This window comes from Echinococcus granulosus (assembly GCF_000524195.1).
Source record: "Echinococcus granulosus chromosome Unknown EG_S00025, whole genome shotgun sequence".
Taxonomy (NCBI): Eukaryota; Metazoa; Platyhelminthes; class Cestoda; order Cyclophyllidea; family Taeniidae; genus Echinococcus; species Echinococcus granulosus.
In genome coordinates, this window is record NW_020170405.1 from 965,499 (window position 1) to 986,574 (window position 21,076).

Sequence of the window (21,076 nt, forward strand, 5' to 3'; positions counted from 1 at the left end):
ACTTTTTGAAGTCAATGATGATCTGAGGCGGGATTGCAAAATAAAAACTCGATTTAAGTGGATGTAAAGCCTAGAAAAACAGTACTGATGAATAATTACTCGTAGTGTCACCACCTGATCGCTAAACCCAAAGCAAAGTCGGCATCGATGCACGAACAAGTCAAGTAAAGGCGATTTTCTCATTCATACATTTGCCAATGGTGTAGATTTTGCCCATTTCACATTGTGTGGTACAGCTCTTCAACTCACTGCGTCCATGGACGCCGGTATCAAAGCTCTTATGGCAAGTTTTGGCTCATTTACCTACAACTAAATACCTCTATTTAGCTAATTTCTAACCACAAGCCTACAAAAGCGTAGCACTGATAAAAGCAGTAATTCAGGGTACGAGTCCAACGCTTAAAGGAAAGGTAGAAGTAAGTAGCTTGAAATGTCTACAGCATTACCCGCCTGCCAGGTGTATGGAAAAAGTGCGAAACAATTTTCGTGCCCTCTGGTATACTTTATGTCTTTTTTGCATGCGTGGGTTACCTCCGTGTAATTGTAAATTATTTAATGATTTTCACCCCTCAGTGGCATCAAGTCAACAGACGCAATTATGCCTACGCGGAAATTTACAAAAGTCACTGTCCAATGGACTTTTTACTGTCAAAAAAGTTCGCTCAATCTTATATGCATTTATTTTCTAAAAAAACAACCGGGCGACTTACCTTTGCATTACTGCTGGGGACACACTGTAAATCGCTTACGAACACGATGTACAATATTTAACAATTGCCTAACAAACCATATTCCACAAACTGGAGGAAAGAAATCATGGTTATCCGGTGTCTGAAATCCTAAATAAAGGAAATATTTACTTGAATGAATTAGGTGGTTTTATTAAGACCCTCCATTTTGGAGTGTTCTGTCTGCATTCTACTTCATGAATCAAATTGCATCCAGAAAATCACCTCAATTAATCTCAGTTACTACTACACAACACACATTTGCTCAAGTCCACTTTTCTCCTATCTGTAATTCACTTTTTCTCTGCGTAAGCAAGTTTGCAAATTAACTACTTAACCATATAACCACTTATTATTTGATGAACCCTCATTTTTTTATTGTTATATGTATAAGCGGCAATTTGGCTGGCTGAAAGCCTACACTTTTGACAATAAATAGCTGCACTTAAATGTCTGTACTGGTCTAAAAGTACCTCAATCCGTACTTTGGGTCATTTTATTGCGCTGCCATATAAGCATGAATTTGCAATTCTTTTTGTTCATACTGGAGAGGAAATTCTAGCATTTTATGTCTTCCACGACTTCATTGCACATTTGTTTGTCTGACATCAAATGCCCTTTCTTTAATGCCACCCGGCGAAGCATTGCTGTGCGGCCGATGCTGTGCAAGTGCTGCTGTAATTCCCTCCATAACAAGAATTCCACCTAATTATGCTTATTTCTGCTGCCACGGTTGATCCACTGTTACACCTTAGGGGTGGCGGTAAATTGAAGTACACTTTTCATCCTTGGTTGCGTCTCATTTGCAGATCCATTCTCAAGGTACTTTATTCACTCTTCGTCAAAGTACTCTTTCCACGCACAAGCCTTGCAATGGCTGGGATGAAAAATACAAATCACTACAATCACCAACTTTACCTTTTAGGACAATGTTAATGACCCTCACTTTAATTCCCTTTCTAGGTTGTCAGTCGATGTCTCCAGTCCTCTTCCGGTGCCCTTTTCCAATGGATGCTTCTGGAGGTGACCTGCACATCGCAAACGCGATGTTTGGAAATTAGCATCTCGGAGTAATTATGGATGTTGACAGCAATTTGATGCTTTGCACTACTTCATAACTCAATGCCATCACTGCAGAACGTCTGTTTGTGTCCCATGGAAATTCATGTCTACTTCGTCTCTAATTTCCTTCAATATCAATGGTCATTCCTGACACAGTAAAGACATTAAGTCGAAAGCCTACAGGCCATAAATGGTTTCAACAGCATGGAATGCTTCCATAACCACCTTTTAGAACTGCGCACAGTTATAATAACCGAAGGCAGTTGCTTAACCATTTACACTACATTATTTACTGTTTAAACGAGTTGATGTGACCCAAATAGTAGTTTGTGGATGTTTCTACATCTCACATTAAGTTAGCAGCGACTTGAGGTAAGTACCTATAGATGGAATACATTAATTATTTGTTTGACTCTCGGTTATGGTAAAGGGGCCACTTGGTTGCTCCAATAGTGTACCTTCGCCGAATGGGTGCGTAGGCGTGTGGGTGAATGTGCTTGTCTGTGAGCCATGCTAGTGGCTTTAAGCCCTACTTTGCGTCCATAATACACATTCTATCCGATTATTGTGCTCTTTCGTCCTTAAGGAAGTCTCAAGGCGTTACAAGAATGCACGAAAACATCCCTTCTAGCCAGCTTAACTGAGGCAGGGATTAGCGGCAGAAGCTTCATTAAAAAACGCTTTATAAGCATCAAAATGACCGCATGATATGCTGCCAGCTGACCATCACCACCTAATTGCTTAGGAATGTTTAGAGGCACCCGTCCATTAGGAGGTACATGGGCACGCGCAAGTCAACAAAGAGTAGAGCTGTTGGCAATCAGGGCCCACCGGCATCGCTGACAAAAGCGTTTACATGTTGTGGACACTATGCGAATGAGTGGTGATAGTCATCATCACACCCTTCAAGGCTCGTACGAAGCGCAGAAAGATCGACTGGAGGAAACGTCTTTTCCATTGGCCTGCATTAGTGGCCGCGACCTGCGTCACTGAATGTCATTTGCATACCTCATGGCACACCTTCGCTAACAAGCATCGAGCATCGTGTGCAGCATAAAGTCAATCTGTGCTACAAAGTGTCACCATTTCATGGTGGCTAGTGCTTTACCAAATGACTTCACGGTACAATTCCGACGTATTGAGGGGCCTTCTTCAAGACATCTTCAGCTAGTCAAGACCTGTAATGAATTCTACTCTCACGCTCACGTCACCCATCTACAACTTAAATGGAAACTGAAGGAAATTGAGAGCCTTTTCTGCTGGGGTTTGCGATCTTTGTTGGTAAGCTACTGATGCTTGATTCAGTTTCAAATGGGAAGGGTATAGGCACTGGCACATACCAAAACTATTTTAGATCCTTTGGCAGATACACGCGTTGATCTATTGTATACTACTACGGACTCAACCTTATTGTTTAAGAATGAGGGAAGAGTTATGAAGAGCTCTACACAAGAGGATACAGTGAAGCTCTCTTGGAGTTCCATGAAGTTGAACACATGGAAACTTCAGCTGGAGATGACCGTCGACTGCAGTCTACGTGAGCAAAACAACACGTGTGTTGCTTGTTGTTAAGCCATGGCAGTGCCAAGTCGGCTAGCGAAACAGCATATTTTTTCGAGTGTCTCAGTTCCCTTGTACTCGCATAGCTTCCTGTCAAGAAGAACTCGATGAGCTTTGGTGAGTAGTTGAATTTGCGTGATGCATCCAAGCCGAGGTTAGCAATGGTTGGTAAGGCAAGAAATCCGAATTCGAGTCGTACACACTAGCTACTGACTACTCATTTTATGCCAGCAATGGGGCTTTTTGAAGAATCACACGGTGGAAGGAATTGGCATTTGGTCTATGGGTAAGGTCCACATTTTTATCGCTAAAATGAATAGATTGATGTGGGAACTGCCTACTACTTCATTCCTGTGGTGATAGCAGTTATAAGAATTGAGAATTGTATGGGGCTAGCTACTTTCTCAAATAGCCCGGATGCTATATCTAGGTGACATTGCGCAGTCTGAGACTACCTTAGTGATGACTGATCTCCAAGGTAAAAATCTCACTTGTTCCCGAGCCTCTTCCTGACTTGCACCATTATCCATCCCGGCAAGCGTTGGAATCCAGACAGAAAAACGGAGCCAAATTGAGCGTACAAATTGTGTCTAGCTGTTGCATTTCGCAAGACGAAACAACATCTCCGACAAGGAAACAAGATGAAATTCCACAACACAAAGTTGTGAATAGCGGATGACCCATTTCGACTTATTACCTCCTCGAAAGTAACAACCACTTAAATTAAGGCTCACCTGTCTTTACGGCTCATACCACGGCAACTAAACAGCACGAACCAACTTGCTTTCTCATTTGAAGATACTATAAAAGAAAAGATTGCAATGTACAATTTTTTTGCCTTTTACGGAGATCAGAGCTATTTTTGGAAATTCTGACCTTTACTAAAATCTAATGGGGAACTTGCTTTGACTGTAACTTCATCAAGCACTTCGAACTCTTCCCAATGTGGCCATAAACATTCTTTATTCTACTTACCGCTACTTCATACCGCATTCCAGATACTGAAACTTTTGTGATTCACTGTCTCAACTCCTTCATGTCTCATTTTTAACCCTTTTTACCGTTTGAAATCACTTAACCTATTCGTCAGAGCTTGATGAATGCACAGTAAGAGAGATTAGAGATTTCAAATGCCAAAATGCCGTATCAATTTACTATGTGTTTTTCATCATTTCATCGCACCAAAGTCTCGTCACTGTGTTTAAAACGGAGCTTTGCTCCAATACCTGAGGCTGCCCATTTTGTTTAAAAGGGAAAACGAAACTGTTATTAGAACAATGGAGTAGTAGATACGGATAGAATAGGTGCATATTGTTTCCCACCTAGTTGGCATCCGTTTTTTCCACCGGTCACCTTGTTACTAATGCTCCAGCAGACGCCCTGAGTCATGGCAATGGGCTGCCCCATCCCCCATGGTGGGAGGGTGGAGGCCGCAGCACTTGGTCACTCTATGCCAGTTGGAGGACAGCTAATGAATGGCGAGTCAAATGATGTTTAGGCGTGTTCACACATGAAAATCGCGCCATGGATTTTACGGACGGGCTGTTCATTCACCTCCAACTAAATGATTCTATAGGGTAAAACAGAGAATTTTGACATGTAGGCTGCGTGCAGATACCGTCGCATTGCATGTTTGCAAATTTTCATGGGCATTTTAATTACCATTTTTCGATATGAACGTATATTTTAAGCCGATTCTTATATCCACAAACTGAAAGCCACCTGGCACATATTGCTTGTTTCGGTAATCCATTAAACACGCATTTTTAAGGTGGTAGTTCAGCAGATGGTGGTATAAGCTGCCTTTTGGACCCGCTCCAATACATGCCCCATTTCTCTGCCCCGTTGGTCAAATCGAAATGTTTGGACCAATTTAGAGTTTAATGCCCTGTGGGCAAATATATGGTCGACGCAACTGAAGTGGAATTCTGCCCAATCTAGCTTCAAAAGTGAAACAAATTGGCACGAAAATCATTTTTCAGGAGGATTGACCATGGCAGTCACTATTTCCTCCTTTTTACTGTGATTTACTAAAATATGATTAGTCTGAATATGCATTAGCCTCGACCATAGTAAAAGATACTTTTGATAATTTATTTTTGCGAACTAATTTTCATCCCTAAAAAGGTGGTTAGGGTTAAAAGTACTGTTTACTTCAAAGTTAAAAAACGATTTCTCACCGAATTAGTTGGATTCACAGTGTCACTCTGTGATGCCAATTTAAATCCTTTACTGCTGATTCCGTAACAATGAGGAGATTTTGTGGAGAATTACAAAGACTTAGACAGCTGGTTTTGGAATTAAAAGTTGTTTTTGATTTGCTGTTGGATGAGATGAAAAGATTGAATGATTTGTCGAAGAGCATGAAAACCTTAACTTAAGATACTGGAATTTCCTTGTACACCCCTTCCTTCCATGACGTACTCATTCACCTTGGAATTAAAGTATTCACCAACGATACTGAAAGAACCACAGCGAATTAATTGTGTTTACAATTTTTTACTTTTGTGACGATTCTAATCAAATGTTACAAATAACTTATTTCCCATTCCAACAATAGATTTCTAGCACCGGTTTGCACCGCTCTGAATGTTTTTTGACTGAGGGCAGTAGGTTCTAACCTTCCTGTGAAGCACAGTTTTTAAACATAGTGAAATTTTAGTTTACTAAAAGGTATATTTCGTTAAAAAACGGAGTCTTACTAAATAGTCAAAATTACCCCTCCTTTCCTGAAGTCATAAGAAATCGTAGTAGCATGGCAGAAAATATATTACTAGTGTACATCGGTGCTGCGACTACTGGCATGGGCCCGGAAGTCATGCCGCTGAGCGGAAGTATGACCGGCGGAGCCTTAAGTGTCTACGTAATCAAGCGCAGAGCTAAACAATCAAAGCATAACACTACTTTGCTCCACAACTACACGAGGTGTGTGGCATTGAGATCAACTTATAAAGTAAGTAAGTTTTTTTAAATCTTTAACCGTAAGTATTGCATACTCGTTGGTGGTAGACACAATTAATTCTGTACACTTTCATGATACTGAAAGGATAAGTCTCAAACATCGTATTATATTTACGACTATCAGCGGCGCAATGCATTTATGAGGCGTGAGGTTTAACTTTTTCTCTAGCCTTTATACAAGGTGATAATGGCACCAAAAATTTCGTTACAACAAGCTCCTCTGATAATGCACGTAATCTTCCCATAACCCCGATCCACCGGACAAAGAGGGTGCGTTCTCATGGGGAAAATTAGAATCTGATGCAGTGATACTAAACATCCAATCTTGATCCCAACAGATCTTGAAGTGAGTCTTAACCCCTGTTAATCACTTACACTTAACTCAGTTGTGTGCCCCACGAGTCTCGAGACCCGAGCATCACCTCGCCAATGCCTAAAAATCAACTAATCTAGAAAGTGGGGGGTTAAAACCGAACTTTTTATGGAACTAATGTTTACTTGCACAAACATTAGCAGTAAAGGAATCTTTCATTGGTTATGCAAGACTGACCTCACCCTTATAAATTCATGAACTGATGGTTTCACCCGTATTAAGGTTTTGTTTACCGACTCAAGGTCCACACAAACGGAAAACTGAAAAAACTGTGCCTTAATTACTGATATTGCTTCTTTTGACAAGGGTTTCGACTTGAACGGATCTACGAACACACACACAAACCACACCCAGATGTGACCTACATTACCAACGCCGACATTTGGCAACTAGCACCATTGGCATTGTCGTAACAGTGATCGATACGGATCCTAATAAGAGTTTCGGTTAAATTAACTTATCTTCGCTCGCCTCATCTCCAAATCCGCATTATCACATATCAGCAGCACGCTTGTAGAAGACAAGGATGAAATCCCTTATGGCACCAAACTCCTGCCTTCCCATAAATTTAGAATGACGACTCCTGCCAAACACTACGCATTGTTCCCACTATAAATAGCAACCAACATTCGTGCCACGTCTTCGCAGCTCGGATGTGTGGGTCACATAAGAGCGTATGAAAATAGTATCGAAGTCACATGGGGTTCAAAAGTTATTTTATAAAAAAATGTGATTGGACAAGGCGCTTCAGTCTCGACAACAGGAGCTAATAATGCAAGGAAGCATAAAGGGAAGAAGGAGTAAGCAGAGTGGCGAGCGTCAGTGGATGTACAAAACAACGGTAGCATGGATTAGGAATTACTCTTGGAGGATTTGGATTTTTTGGTTTTGGCTTCGTTCTCCTTTAGTTCACTCATTAGCCAGTCTGGCAGACCGGAACTCGACGAAGGCGAACGGTCACGAGGGTCACGGTCGTTGTTCTTGACTTCCGACACTTGCTCAGTCTCCAGCTGGTCGACTTTTTCTTGTGTCTCCTGCACACTCTCCATTTTTGGATCTTCTTGCATCCATTCAGAATCCCGATTGCCTCCATTTGGGCTCTCTGGCGGTGGTGGCGTTGGCGGTTGAGGCTCGGGGGCGTAGAGCAAATCAGGACTTCCAGCATGCATCGGGTTTGCTGAGTAAATGTCCGCATTCCTTCTATTCGACGGGACACCTTTTGCGTTCGTTCCCTTGTCCAGCAGAAAAGCCGCCGGATGATTGTCAGTTGCGTGGGCAGATGGTCTACCTTTCACAGCAGCAGCTGCCATCATTGACTTTCGCCTAGCCTCTTTCGTCCTTTGCCTTCGGCGGAAAAAGCCACAACAGTAGAGAGAGGCGATCAGACTGAAGAGCAGTATGCTGCCTAGAACAACACCCACGATGATTGGCCAAAGGGGAATGCGTGCGAGGTACTTTCCCGTGACGCCGCGAAACACTACCGCTTGTGGTAGTTCGTACGCAGGTGGATCGTCGGGAAAGTCCAGACGAGCAGACGGGTAGGAACGAAGGATTTGAGGTGGTTCACCCCAGTCCATCAGGCTAAGTCTGCTCACAAACTTGACATCTGGAAGCTGGTGCTTGAAGAAGGTGGGAGTCCACAGCCATCCAGTCAGACTCACGCGTACCGTGTCAGCACGTAGTAACTTGTTCAGGTGACATGTGACCCTGGCACAAATGACCGTGAAATCAAGGTCACTTTGACGGAGATCGGTGGACTGTGAGTCGGCAACGGTGCATGAGATGGTGGATTGTCGCTGGCCTGACCGCTTAAAGTAAACGTCCGCGCGATTATCACCAAAAGGATATATGACAGTCACTCGACCAGGTGTCAGGGCTTCCTTGTCTTCTTCTACTGATCTTCGACGACGGCTTGTCGGTAGACTGGAGTGTGGGGATTCTAAAACAAAGTTTGACAGATTCCCATTAAATTCGCGAAATACACAAGTGGGGAAATGTTCGCCGTGAAGTCAATGTGATTGAATTTGACCGCGTCAACAGTTCACACCAATTAACGAATTCCAAGCCTAAAAATGCTAGATTTTAAGTCGAACTTAAACATCGCATTTTGAGTTTACCAGTTGTTCTCTTGAAAGTAATGGTAACTGCTATTGATCTTGTTGGCCCAGAAAGTCAAAGTCCTCTTACATCTGAAGATGGAGCATGTTAGAACAAAATCGGTAGGTGCAGCTCATCAACTCATTCTGTTTATAACTACAGATTAGGTGAATCGTAGTAAATATTAGTCGACCTTTTTAACATTGATGGTACGGGCTGGATTTTATGCATTCGTCTGCTTCCGTTGTATAATAGCCAACCATCATTTATGAGCACATCCCTTGTGTTGGCTAAATTAGTGGATCTGGACAAAAGCAAGTGTGCGGATCAATAAGACGTCGCAAAATTCTCACCAGAACAGGAACTAATAACTTGCGACAACGGTTTGAAGAGGTGTAAGAGGAATACCCGCATCATCGAAGTGTGATCCTCCTGTAAATAACCTCTTGTGGATGGGATGCACAGCCGGTGGACCAAAGGTCGCTCGCCCGCTTGGTCATAGCGTCATCATACGTAAAGATCACAGGGGTCCAGAAACGCCCACACATAGCTAAAGCGATCCACTGCAACCTTACATAAACAGTAAGGTACGGTTCTAAACCACTTTTTTAGAGAACGAGGTGTTAATATTCATGGATCGGCTCAGCAAGAGCACATAGAGCCACAGATTGAATCTATGCGGAAGGGTTGAATTACTCCTGGGATATTAAAGGTGCTCACTTAGTGAACGGTTGGTTGAAGGTGCATTATTTAGAGGGTAAAACACTTCACACTTAATTCTTGACTGACCATCCACTCACAAACCGGGTGGCTTGTATTGATGATGAGAAAACAGCGTCTTTGTGTATGTGTACGTATTCGAGGCCTAAACAGCTGCCACCGCGAGACATGCAAGACAGTCAGAAGCCTTAAGTGGGGCAGGGATAGAAGCGCTCTCGATGACTCATGTCGTGAAGTTGTTTTAAGAAAAATTTTATGCTCTACTTCTTCTCCATACACACCCATGAAGGCCTTGTAACTTGGCTTCAATTCCCGTTGTCTGAAAATTCGGCTAAGGTACTTTATGCTTATTGCTTGATAAAAGTAGTCAAGCTAACAGGAAAATTGTAATACTTTCCATTGAATAGGTCGATTCAGAATGGCAGTAAAGCTAATATTAGATAAGAGGTGCCTGGAAAGAGCAGTATATTAGCTAACGTTTACAGGACACTGTGGGAGAGATAAACAAACTTATAGGACGCCATGCGTGCTAATAGTCACATACTGCGTGTATTTTGGCAAACAGCCTGCTTTATGCCAGATGAAAGTGTTCCGTACTTTCTGCAATATGCACAAACACGTCTGGTAAAATCCTACTTCAGTGTTTGCCTCACAATAAGGCTTAAGATCTTACTTTTAGAGGGAGGGGGAGGTCTAGCATGCTGTGTACAAAAAAGCTTCATTAATTTGTTTACTGTCAATTGAACTAGTAAAATCACTAATTGTAGCTCCGTTATATTACCTGGGTAATTAATGAGAAGTAGGTCGGGAGGTAGCGGTATTAACCAAATGGACGAACAACGGCGAATGAATCTATTGCGGTGGGCAGGAGAATAAGACGAAATAAGTACCCTAAGTCTGAACCTGTCATAGGTAGTGGTGGGCGGAGGGTTGGGTTTTAGCCCCCATTCGGATGAGTCACACGAACAATGCCAACCAAGGCGTGGGTGAATGATTGGGGAGGGGCGTAGTTGTTGTCGTCCCGCCCAGGCCGACTCGCAGAACTCACAACACCAACCTCTGGCCCAATGATCCCTTCGCGTGTGGGACACAGTTTCGCAAATGCTTGTTAAGCTGCCAACATAATGGTGCGCATTAGATGACTTTGTGATTTGATTCCGTGTGCAATCGTAGCTTTCCTGATCTAGGTACAACAAAGCTTCTTTTAATGATTGAAACATGATATAGAGAGGTGGCGTGCTTCTAATGTAGGCTACGAAATCATTTGTGAGGGATTAAAACCATATCCTTGCGCCCTTTGATAGAAGAAAGGAAAAAAACCGAGAGACAAAAGAGCATAGCCTAAAATACTAGAATTGGGACCATTACTACCATAAAAATTCAACCACTATCATAATCATGCATTGAATTTAGGCAGTTAAGTAATCCCACAAACAATCGGCAACATTTCTCAGGAGCCATTGTTACGATTATGAAGAATCACATTAAGGCATTACGTCTGAGCCCTAGGAGCAGCACTTAAGCGTTGTCAATGGAAGTGGTGAGATTTTCTCAGCGGTGATTTTGCCTCTGGAAGTCAAAAGACAGTCGAATTTAAGCTCATCCTTGGACCAGCTGTTATGAATACTTCGTACAATCTCTAGCTTCCAACACCATATTTCAGTTAAAGATGTGAGAAAAGGTAGGTAAAGTGGATTTTGCTGGTCATTTTGATTAAAAATATAACGCATTTTCAGTCGCCGACAGCAATATAACCCTGATCGAGACCATTGGCACAGCGATCACTAATGACGAAGTTTGGTAAGCCCACTTTCATGTGGGAATGTTGATCAAGGATTTTACAGGAGATGTGCTTAGAAACATTTTTGCTTGCAAATATACACAACTACTCAGTACTCGAAAATTCAAGATGTTTGGGTGAGGAATGCGCATTTTTTAGAAGCCACTTAAAACTACCCGTTCAAAGTCTACCACTTTATTTATAAACCATGTAGAAATTCCCTCCCAACATCCAAGTTGGGCTGCATTAGGGAATGGCCAAAAGGTATTTGGGAAAAATACACTTCTTTGCGAAGTGGCATGCCGCAGCACTCGCAACTTGCATTTTTTCCACAGGTTAGAGGTTGAGTCTGTGATGCCGTAACCCTGTAAACCCTAGAATTTAAAGCCACTTATGATTTAGAGCCTATTTTAATCTGCACATTAAAGTCTCCGATGTTTCCGGCTCACCTCAACGGCTTAAATATGATCTCCAATAAAAAAAGACGTTCATATCCATAAAGGGGCAACTTGCTTTCAGATCCAGCTTCCCGAATTGTGAGGTTGAGAGGGTTGACAAATTCGTCGTCAATCTCACAAAAACCGACCTCACTTCCGTTTGCGGACACCATTTTCGGCAGTGTATTGACCCATGCATAGTCTGGTAGTAATAAAAAAGACGTAAGGATAAAAAATACTTCTATTTTCAGTAAGCGGATTAAATGCTCAACTTTGGTTACTAGAGTCCCATTGGAGTCCAGCCGTTCCGCAAAAGGTCTCAGAAGCGCAATCAATACAACCTTCTAGGAACAGCATAATTGATGGCTTAATTATGTAGCCATCAATACACTTAGACTGTTTGATAGTACAAATACATTTTCGCACATATAATGCGCTAATCCTTAACCACGAGGGATGGCTGTTCAACATCAAATCCATAAATGATCTAGCTTGGTGCACTTTACCGAAGGATTGCCATGAATTTAAGTGGGGTGGGAAGGTAATAAAAAGATGCCGCAAAGCGTAGTCAAAATAGACCTAAATTTATGGGAAATAGTAAATAGAAATTTATTTTACTGAAGTTATGAGTGCATCTTAATTACAGCCACTCACATTAGAAGAATTGGTTTCTTTCATCATAATTTACTGCGCAAAAGGATAAAGCACTGAGTTCAGCAAACTTGACAAAAAAAATCCGTTTTATGACCTTCATTATGACTAATCATGCTAAAACTTATTACTTCGTGACTTTAACGTCCCATTTACGTAACGACAAATTGTTACGAAGCTAGGTAACAACACCAAAAACTCCACAAACAGCTGCCTTATAGTTGGCGAGTCCAGGGAACATCAAGTTAGAAATTCGGCTAATCGAGTGACGACCTCAACACAACCACATCGTTAACACTGCTAGCCTCCAGTGGCGCCAAACGGTTGGGTCAGAATAGGTAAAAAAGTTGTAGGAGCAGGATAAGAGAGGATGCAACTTGCCAGAGGTGCTGCCGTCCAGAAGTCGAGCCTTGTCGGCCAGGTAAAGCAGCGTGTCCCCCTCATTGGTGCGGACAGGAATGTCCAACTGGAAGGCTATGTCGTGAAGGTCCACCGATCCGAAATTTTCTACCAAAAATATGTGCTCAAGCTGTGGACCCACCTCGTTCCCTAGTACTATCCTGGTGGCAGCTGCAAGGATAAAATAAATATGCCGCTGAGAAAGGGCAAAATGACCCGTTTTTGTTAATAAACGATTTGTCCACTTTTTTAGGATATATTTAAATCTGCATCTCTCAGTGTTTATTTGGACTGTAAATATCTCACACTGATACTGGCACTTAAATTATTCTGATCGAGAGACACCAACCTGTTTGCACACGCACATACGGCTCCCAGATCAGTCTCGAGGAGAAATCAGTTTAACCGCTATCAGCAAATTTATTCGTGCATTAGTAACATCGACTTTGTGAAGAACAAGCAGTAATAACAGGAGCCAACACAAGCACAAAGCTTGTCACATAGACGGCTTCATTCAAGCAATCAAAAACCAAGGACGGCATCAGACACACCAAACGCAACGACGTTTTGGAAGGACCAAAGGCGTGGAATCAAGTCTCCCCCCACCACGTTTGCTATAAACATATCGGATGCACCACAGCCAAATGGACAATGTAAACAATTCCGCCACACAAAGAGGAATGATAGAATTTCTCACCAATTTTGCACACACAAAGGAAAAAGGAAATTTTTTGTGTCAAATACATTTCCACTGACATGTCCATTCCTGATCTACATTTTTTACAAATTCCAAAATGGGCATAAGGGTCAATCTCTCCATATACGCGTGTTCACGCTGGACTGGTTTTACAGTCTGAGTAATATAAGGAGCCGGTAGCGTAGAAGCTCGTCGACCACACCTGTTCCACGTGAACGGCAGGACCGGATGCAGATCGCAATCTTGAGGCGATATCATGAATATAGGGAGCTGATACATGACAGGACTTGTTATGGAAAACGCATTAGCGGTACTGACCCCTACTTCTTCTGTAAACTACGATTCTGCTCACTATGATTTTCCTATTTTGCACGGAAGGCTAGAAATTCATTGAACATGATCGATCCCATAGTAAAAACACGACTCGTTTTCATGACTCTCGGAAGGCATAATTTGGCATAATCAGTGGGAACTAATGAATATTACACTAAATTAACACGATTGAGAGATGGTTGATTCAAGGAAACGGTGAACTTCTTCAGATCAAATTAAAAATCCACTAATACCTCTTCCTAAATCAGCTCTCAAAATTGCCTTATTGAAGATCTAGAGTAAACGTGATTGACCGTAATTTAAGTTTAGCACAAACATAAACACGTTTAAGCTATTTCCTTTGAAATTGCATTCCAAAGTAACGTAATTATCATATAAGTTTAACCATGCGATTTACTGACAGCAAAGATGCAATGCTAAATGGCGTTCCCAATTATTTGGTTCAGAGCCCACGCTTATCAGAGTTCAAGTTGTAGACATTCCTAAGCAAAACCATCCAAGAGGACATCCAGATTTTGGAACTTGCATCCATCCATCATTTGCAGTACAACAAACATTCTAATGGAACTTTTTACTCTGCTAGAATACGCTTTGTACTCCGAAAAGATTGCACTAAGTCTCCTAGATTCTCCTAAATATTCGAAGGTTTTAAGTGTGAGTTTACTGTAGGCTGATAGTTTAAAGCTCACCGCTGAGATGTGGTGGCGCCTTTCGCGCGTCTACTAGGGCAGGTGGCGCGGCCCCAGGATTGATCCTCAGCTGAGGCTTGTAGATCACATCAAAGATCCCAGTGGCAATATTTGTCTCTCCACTTGGGTCCCCAACAGCGGCAGATACATTGGCCAGAATTCCTGGACTCGGTAATCTATGCTTATCCTCCTCCTTTCCTTTCTCAATGATCTCCCCCTCTTCTTCGTAGCGCTTTGGTGCCAGACCAGCCAGGAAAATGTCCACGGTAATGGTTAACTCCTGATCTGGGTAAAGTACTGTTCCCTGTTGGGCGGTGATCAGTGCAGCCGCCCCGTTGCTTGGCAGACTGACCGACCACCGACCTGTCGACCGGTCATTTGAAGCTAGAAATGCGCCCGTAGCGGCATCCCTCAAATGCACACTGTTTACGAGGATGCGCAATCCCGGCCGAGAGGCATTCTTCGGCCATCCGATTGTGCGCAACAGCACACGCACTCCCTCCGATTTTGTAGGTCCGTTGTTTCGTAGCACAAACATCATAGTCTGATTAGCGTCCTCCCGACGTCCGAACTGCACGGGTATATGAGATTTACCACCACCATTTATGGAGACCTGCAAATCGGCGCTACACTTGGGATGCGGCGGACAAAGATACGCTGGAGGAGGCATCTTCCAGATGCAATCAGACCAGTCTATCGAGGGCTGGGCGATCTTTGGGCACAACCGAGTGTACTGATTGCATTGAGGATCGGCTAGAATCGAACGAAAAGCCACATGGAGGGGCACAGTGTCCAGGTCCATGTACCTAGCATCCTCCTGAACCAGAAGCTTGGCCTTTAAGATGACAATTCCATTGTCACTAACTCGAGTGTCGGATATTTCCTCGAGGGTGAATCTCGGCTGGCTCGGGTCCAGTCTGAAGGATTCTCTGCCCAAAAGAAGTTCTGTCAAGAAATCACTCTGATTTGGATGGCCGTTGAGATAATCGTAGCGCTGCAGCCAGAGGACATCGGGGTTGATTTGGTGTGAGCGGCTCTGGAAACTAGCGGGAGCAGGAAACGGTTTGTCATTAACGGGATCGATGAAGTTGATGGTAATCTTGAGTGTCACAAGGTCGCCCTTCCGAACAGACGTGGAAGTCACAAGGGGATGAGCTCTAAAAGCACATTTTGCTCGAAGACGCCGGGGCAGAGAGTATATCAGAACGGGCACTTTGGGGTCTAGAGTTGTCACAGCCATTTCCGGTCCACCGTCAGAGTCAATGTCGATGCTTCTACTCAACGATATGCCGAAGCCGACCACATGCGGAGGTGCCTCCAATATCTGCAATAGAAGTAACTTCAGTATACTTTGCATCTATCAAACTTCAATGTTATTTTACTACCACAATTGTTCGGCCATCTACTAAAATTAACGGTGAACCACTGTAAAAATAGACATGAACAGAATTGTTCTAGGTAATACAAGATGTAAAACCAGGTTCGCAATACCAACTCTATTGCTTAAAATGGCGATTAAATATGCTTTAGTCCTAAAATATCCATAATCGAAAACACACTTCCTGTTTTAACTTATGCACAATTCCTGCGCAACAGTTCCACATGTTTAAAGGGAGGTTGCTACTCCATGACCCACAGATCCCATCCTTTTTCACACCAAAATAGAACGCTAGCGCGTGAAAGCATCCACTTGGGTTCCCTACATAGCAAACGCGAGCAATACCCCAGTGTCCTTTCAATGTTTTACGATTTATTTAGAACTTATAGAATATCAGTTGTCAAATCACTCGCACTTAACACTGGGACAAGCGTTCTCCTAAACAACTAGTTCTAGGTATTGCAAATAAACGTCAAAAACACATCCAGCTAGACAAGACAAATAATTTACACTAAAAAACTGTTAAAAATAGGCATCACTTCCAAAACTGTCTTGGAGATGGGAAAAGGCTAGTATTATTGAAAATGGGTGGGATTCAATTCGTCAGGATGCTTTTAAGGTTTAAAAACCTTTGCCATTTAGGAACTCAAAAAGTAATGTTCGACAACACCCAGGAAAAGCAATCTGTACAGTGTTTCAACTATTGAAGTCATCCAGAAACGAACTTGCAGGTCGTGTACAGCTACTGTTGTGCCTTACTTGTAAACCGACCTTGAAATGCCAGTGTGAATGCCTCTGTCTACAGAGGGATTGCGAAGTCACCGGTTTTGAGGTCTTAATATGAGCGTACTGCCAAACCGGAAAATCTTGATTACAACTTTAGCCAGAAAAACAGCACATTCATTAATGTTGCCAACGAATTATGATGATTCCACAGTTTGTAAGCTGCCTAACCGGCTAGCAGGAATTCATGATGCACAACTTTGAGATACATGAAAACAGCAGACGACACTGTCAAAGCGGCATTTACTTACGCATGACGGTGCACACACCCGCGCTAGACGGTTACGAATACTGCGGTAGGATAAAAACGCCAACAGTATAGCCTTTTATAGATGTAACCCAAATTACTAGGAATCCCCTAAAGTCAACCCAAACTATGCAAATGTTGACTACATTCGAAAGCTGGGCAGTAATGCTATCTACCTGAAGGGGATCGCTTTCAAGTCGGAAATTTGGCAAAACGCGGTGGATGTAGACGCGACCAGTGACATTCTCGGCACCGATTGCTGGTGCGGAAATCGCCACTTCGCCAATCCCGTCCCCGTCAATGTCACCAATCCGGGCGATGGCGTAGCCGAACATCTCATCGGGTCGGGAGCCCTCAAGGCTGAAGTTGTATACGCCATCGGTGTTCCTGAACTGTGCATACATCCGTCCCGTGTTCGGGCCCACCTTCTCCACTTCCTCAAATGGGGCTCCAGCGAAAACCACCATGCCAGCGCCGACGAGACTCGTATCCACCGAAAACCCAAGGCCACCAAAGGTGTCGCCGGTCATCTTTAACTCCTCCGTTTCAAAATCCTCCACCAAACTGCTCGCTCGGAAGCCTTGGACACTGGTTGAGGGCGAACCCACGATGGCCAGTGCGTCGCCGTGACCGGAGAAGTGTGGTGACCACGCAACTGACGCGCCAAACGCCACCTCCTTTGACTCAATGTCATATACGTGCTGTTGTGCGTGTCTTAAGAGACCGTCAACGATGCGAACTCGACCAGTGGACTGGGCGTAGGGGAACCCTGCGAGAAGCTGGGCATTTGTGCCATCCCCGGAGAGCCGAAGGTCGATGGAGAAGCCACCAGCGCACGGCTGCGTACGACCAGCGGAGGAGCAGAACTTCACCGTGTCAACAGACCACCAGGCCCCGTTGATGCGTTCAAGAACGCTACACATGCCGCCGGGAGACTGGGTGCCTTGGCTAGAATGCCAGAGAGGATCACAGAAAACAACAACTCCACCGGTGGGCAGTTGCAAGCTCTGGAGGCCTTTGCCTAGAAGTCCAGCGTCGGAGTGGTTTGAGTTTGGTGTCCCAGTGTCTAAACCAAGGATCTCACAGGTAGAAATGTCAAATCCACCTGGACTACTAGGGATTACATCAACCTGACATCCAAACACTGCGCCGAAGTTATGTATAAAGGCGGTTCCAGTGTGGTTCTGTTTGGGGGAAGTCCCGGCGATAATCAGCCAGGATATGGAAGATTTGGACTCACGAAACATGGTAACGCTGGTCCACTGAAAGTGGGACGCATCAAGACTGTTACCATTGGCCTTTGACTGCAACTGGTCAGTAAATTGAGCAAGGAGACGCTCTTGCAGTTTGGGGAAGTTGACCGTTCGGAAGGACTGCCGTTGATCCTCTGAGGTAGCGGAATTGGGTGGAAACCACCAAGAAGAGGCGGCGGGATGAGTAAGGGTGAAGAGGAACACGATGAGGCTGGGTGGAAGCATCATAACCGACCATCAACAAGTGCACAGGCACACCGTCGCCAAGTGACAATGTGGTATGTCGCGCGTCACCGCACTGTCACACTATTTGCGCATTCCCTGCCTCCGACAATACTATTGGCAAATGCTTGACCAATGGCGGTTTTAGCTTTGTCCGTGGGCCAATGGCAACTCGATGACTAACTCGACGTCAAGGTGCAGCAAGCAAATACGGCATTGTCCAAATTTAGCAGTTTGTCAGCTGTTAAATGCCCCTTAAAACGACTATTATTTGGTAACACGCAATGCCTGATTACTTTTAAACGCAACTTGAAGTACCACATTTATTTTCGTGTCACTCGTTTCACAGATTTTCCTCAGAGTCAATTACTCTGACTTGGTATCAGATCATCCATTTATTTTTGTAGTGAAGACTTCTGTAGATAGTTGAGTCTCTGTCGTAAATGAGGATACCACGCAACTTTTTCTTATTAATTTTCTATCAAGATTGTGCTACCAACAAGTTTTGGCCACTATTCGTCTAAAATCGTGGATCACTTTAAAAAGTGGGGTATAATTCGCGTATCTAATGATGATATACCCCGTTCACGTTCCTTCTTTCGCAGATTGGTGATTTTAGAATCTTGACATCATATCCGCTTCGTAAAATCCACCTGGAGGGGTTCTAGTTTGAATTCTAAAATGTGACAACATTGAGAGTTCAAATTTTACCCTATTCTATGTATCTGTGCGTGGGCTATGGAGGCGGTTCTTAAGGCGCCTTTATTTCAACCTAAGAATGCGAGTTACTTCCCGACTAAGCAAGAGTACCTCAATGCAGGTCTCCACAATTTCTGATTAGTAGAGAAATCGCTTAGATGAGACACATAAGGGGTGTCAATTTATGTGATAATGCAGTTTCAAATCTCAGGATGAATGTCACTTGGCGGTAGATGGTTTGCGCTTTAATTGTCTTACCTCAAGAGGCTATTGCTCTGAAAAATTTCCACCTCTACTTTGATAAAAGGCAGAAGCAATTTGATGACTGCTTTGCCTCAAAAGTGAATCCTATTAAAAATTACATGGTGAACAATTATATTAAATTATACCTAACCCACTTAAAACAAATTTTGTTTTCTTGACTATTAGCAAATGGGAAATGTTAACTCTGTCCACATTACCTTAATTATTTATCCACGGAAGTTGACGACTTTTGTAGCTTGCAGTATTGCACTCTGGCAGCATTTCCTTGAATTAGTAACGTATGCTGCACGTGCTAAAACACAACTGCTCTTCAAACATTTAACCGGTTGATTTGAACTTCAACTTAATAGCAGGCCACGCATTTTACGCCGATCTACAAAAACGCGCATCAACAAGTGGTTTCTACTTAGTTGGAGCATAGGTAGCAATTATTTCTCAAGCCAACAGCGTAAAAATTCCATGTTGGCTGTCTGCTGCCACATGCACTAGCTCATACGTCCCCAATTGATAGCTACTTGAGAAAGATTGTGGGATCTCTAGCAGGAATGGGCACCCAAGCGCCAGCCTCACAGTCCACTAGAAAGACTAGCAGCACCAACCGCACAGCATTCCCTTAAATTTATTTGAAAAGTAGACCCGGTCACGCTTGATTAAACTTCCAGCTTTGTAGGAACCACAGTTCGCATCTATATCAACTGTACGAAGGTGTAATCCCCCTTCGAAGTTTTCAGTGTGATATGCAGCAGGTACACCAATTACAGCACATTGGAGATAATCAAATCATTCGTGGATCGTATTATCAGAGTCTGGTAGGTCTAAAGACTACAAACGAAACCCAAAGAAACAGAAAGATAGGCTAGTAAGGCAGTTCAAGTCTGGGCAAGTAGAAATCGAATATAACTTTAATAACGAAATAATGTACTGGCGTGCTTCATTTTTCTGAGTGACAACTAGTCCACAAAATAATAAACAAACATAAAAAGCTGTACCAATTTCATTTGTACAACAACAACCAGAATTGGTAACAATGGCAGAGTATCAATATAAATCAATGTAAAGAAGTATTATTCACATCGAAACACAAGGGACATCACCGCCGGAAATGGGTTTTGTCTTGGCAAGTTCCTTCTTAAGTTCTTTTTCATATTGTAGGTAAATCTCCGGTTTCATGTACTAAGCAGACGGTTAGCGTTATCAGTCGAACTCGTACCGAAATGACAAGAGTGTTACTCGAGTGAGTTTTGGAAAGCAGTGACGAATCCAGCCTAACACCTAGTCGTTCAAGATCAGGAATAGTAAAGCGTTTGTAATATCTAAGATGACGAATATGCTAACTGAGAAAAAGGGGGCACTTCTTGTTTGTTGTCCGGAGCACAATAGTTGTATTAGCATCTTCAATGGAGAGTAGATACGTACTGATTGGATATGGCAAATTACGTATCCTCCATTGAAAGGCCCGCTTAGTATCACGGCGACAAAATAGAGGCTAAAAGCTGTGCAATGCAATTAAGAAAATACGTTGATATTTGATTCCCTTAACTCTACAGCATCAATTTCGGTTCCCTGTCCGATTTCGTAATTCCACGAGCCTTCGCCACCCAGCATTGTGGGCATCCTCCACTTACGCTCTACGAAAATAAACGAGTTTACCACAAAGCGGGACACCTGTGATTATGCCTTCCACGTTGTCGTACTGTTCAACTAGTTCCTTGCCATCTGGGAAACTATAATGGACTTTTGTAC

General features: G+C 43.2%; 1 protein-coding gene across 1 annotated transcript; it reads right to left on the reverse strand. All coding sequences in view use genetic code 11, as the record gives it.

The window, feature by feature from the left end:
• Nucleotides 1–7,535: 7,535 nt before the first annotated feature.
• EGR_04242 (Protein DPCD) lies at nucleotides 7,536–20,938 on the reverse strand (the record flags this gene model as incomplete). The annotated part of the gene is made up of 10 exons (XM_024493491.1): nucleotides 7,536–8,623; nucleotides 10,283–10,353; nucleotides 11,731–11,920; nucleotides 12,649–12,939; nucleotides 14,488–15,811; nucleotides 17,072–18,359; nucleotides 20,406–20,506; nucleotides 20,544–20,646; nucleotides 20,686–20,819; nucleotides 20,852–20,938. 10 exons carry the CDS (start codon nucleotides 20,936–20,938, stop codon nucleotides 7,536–7,538), a joined length of 4,677 nt encoding a protein of 1,558 aa, XP_024352192.1.
• Nucleotides 20,939–21,076: the final 138 nt, after the last annotated feature.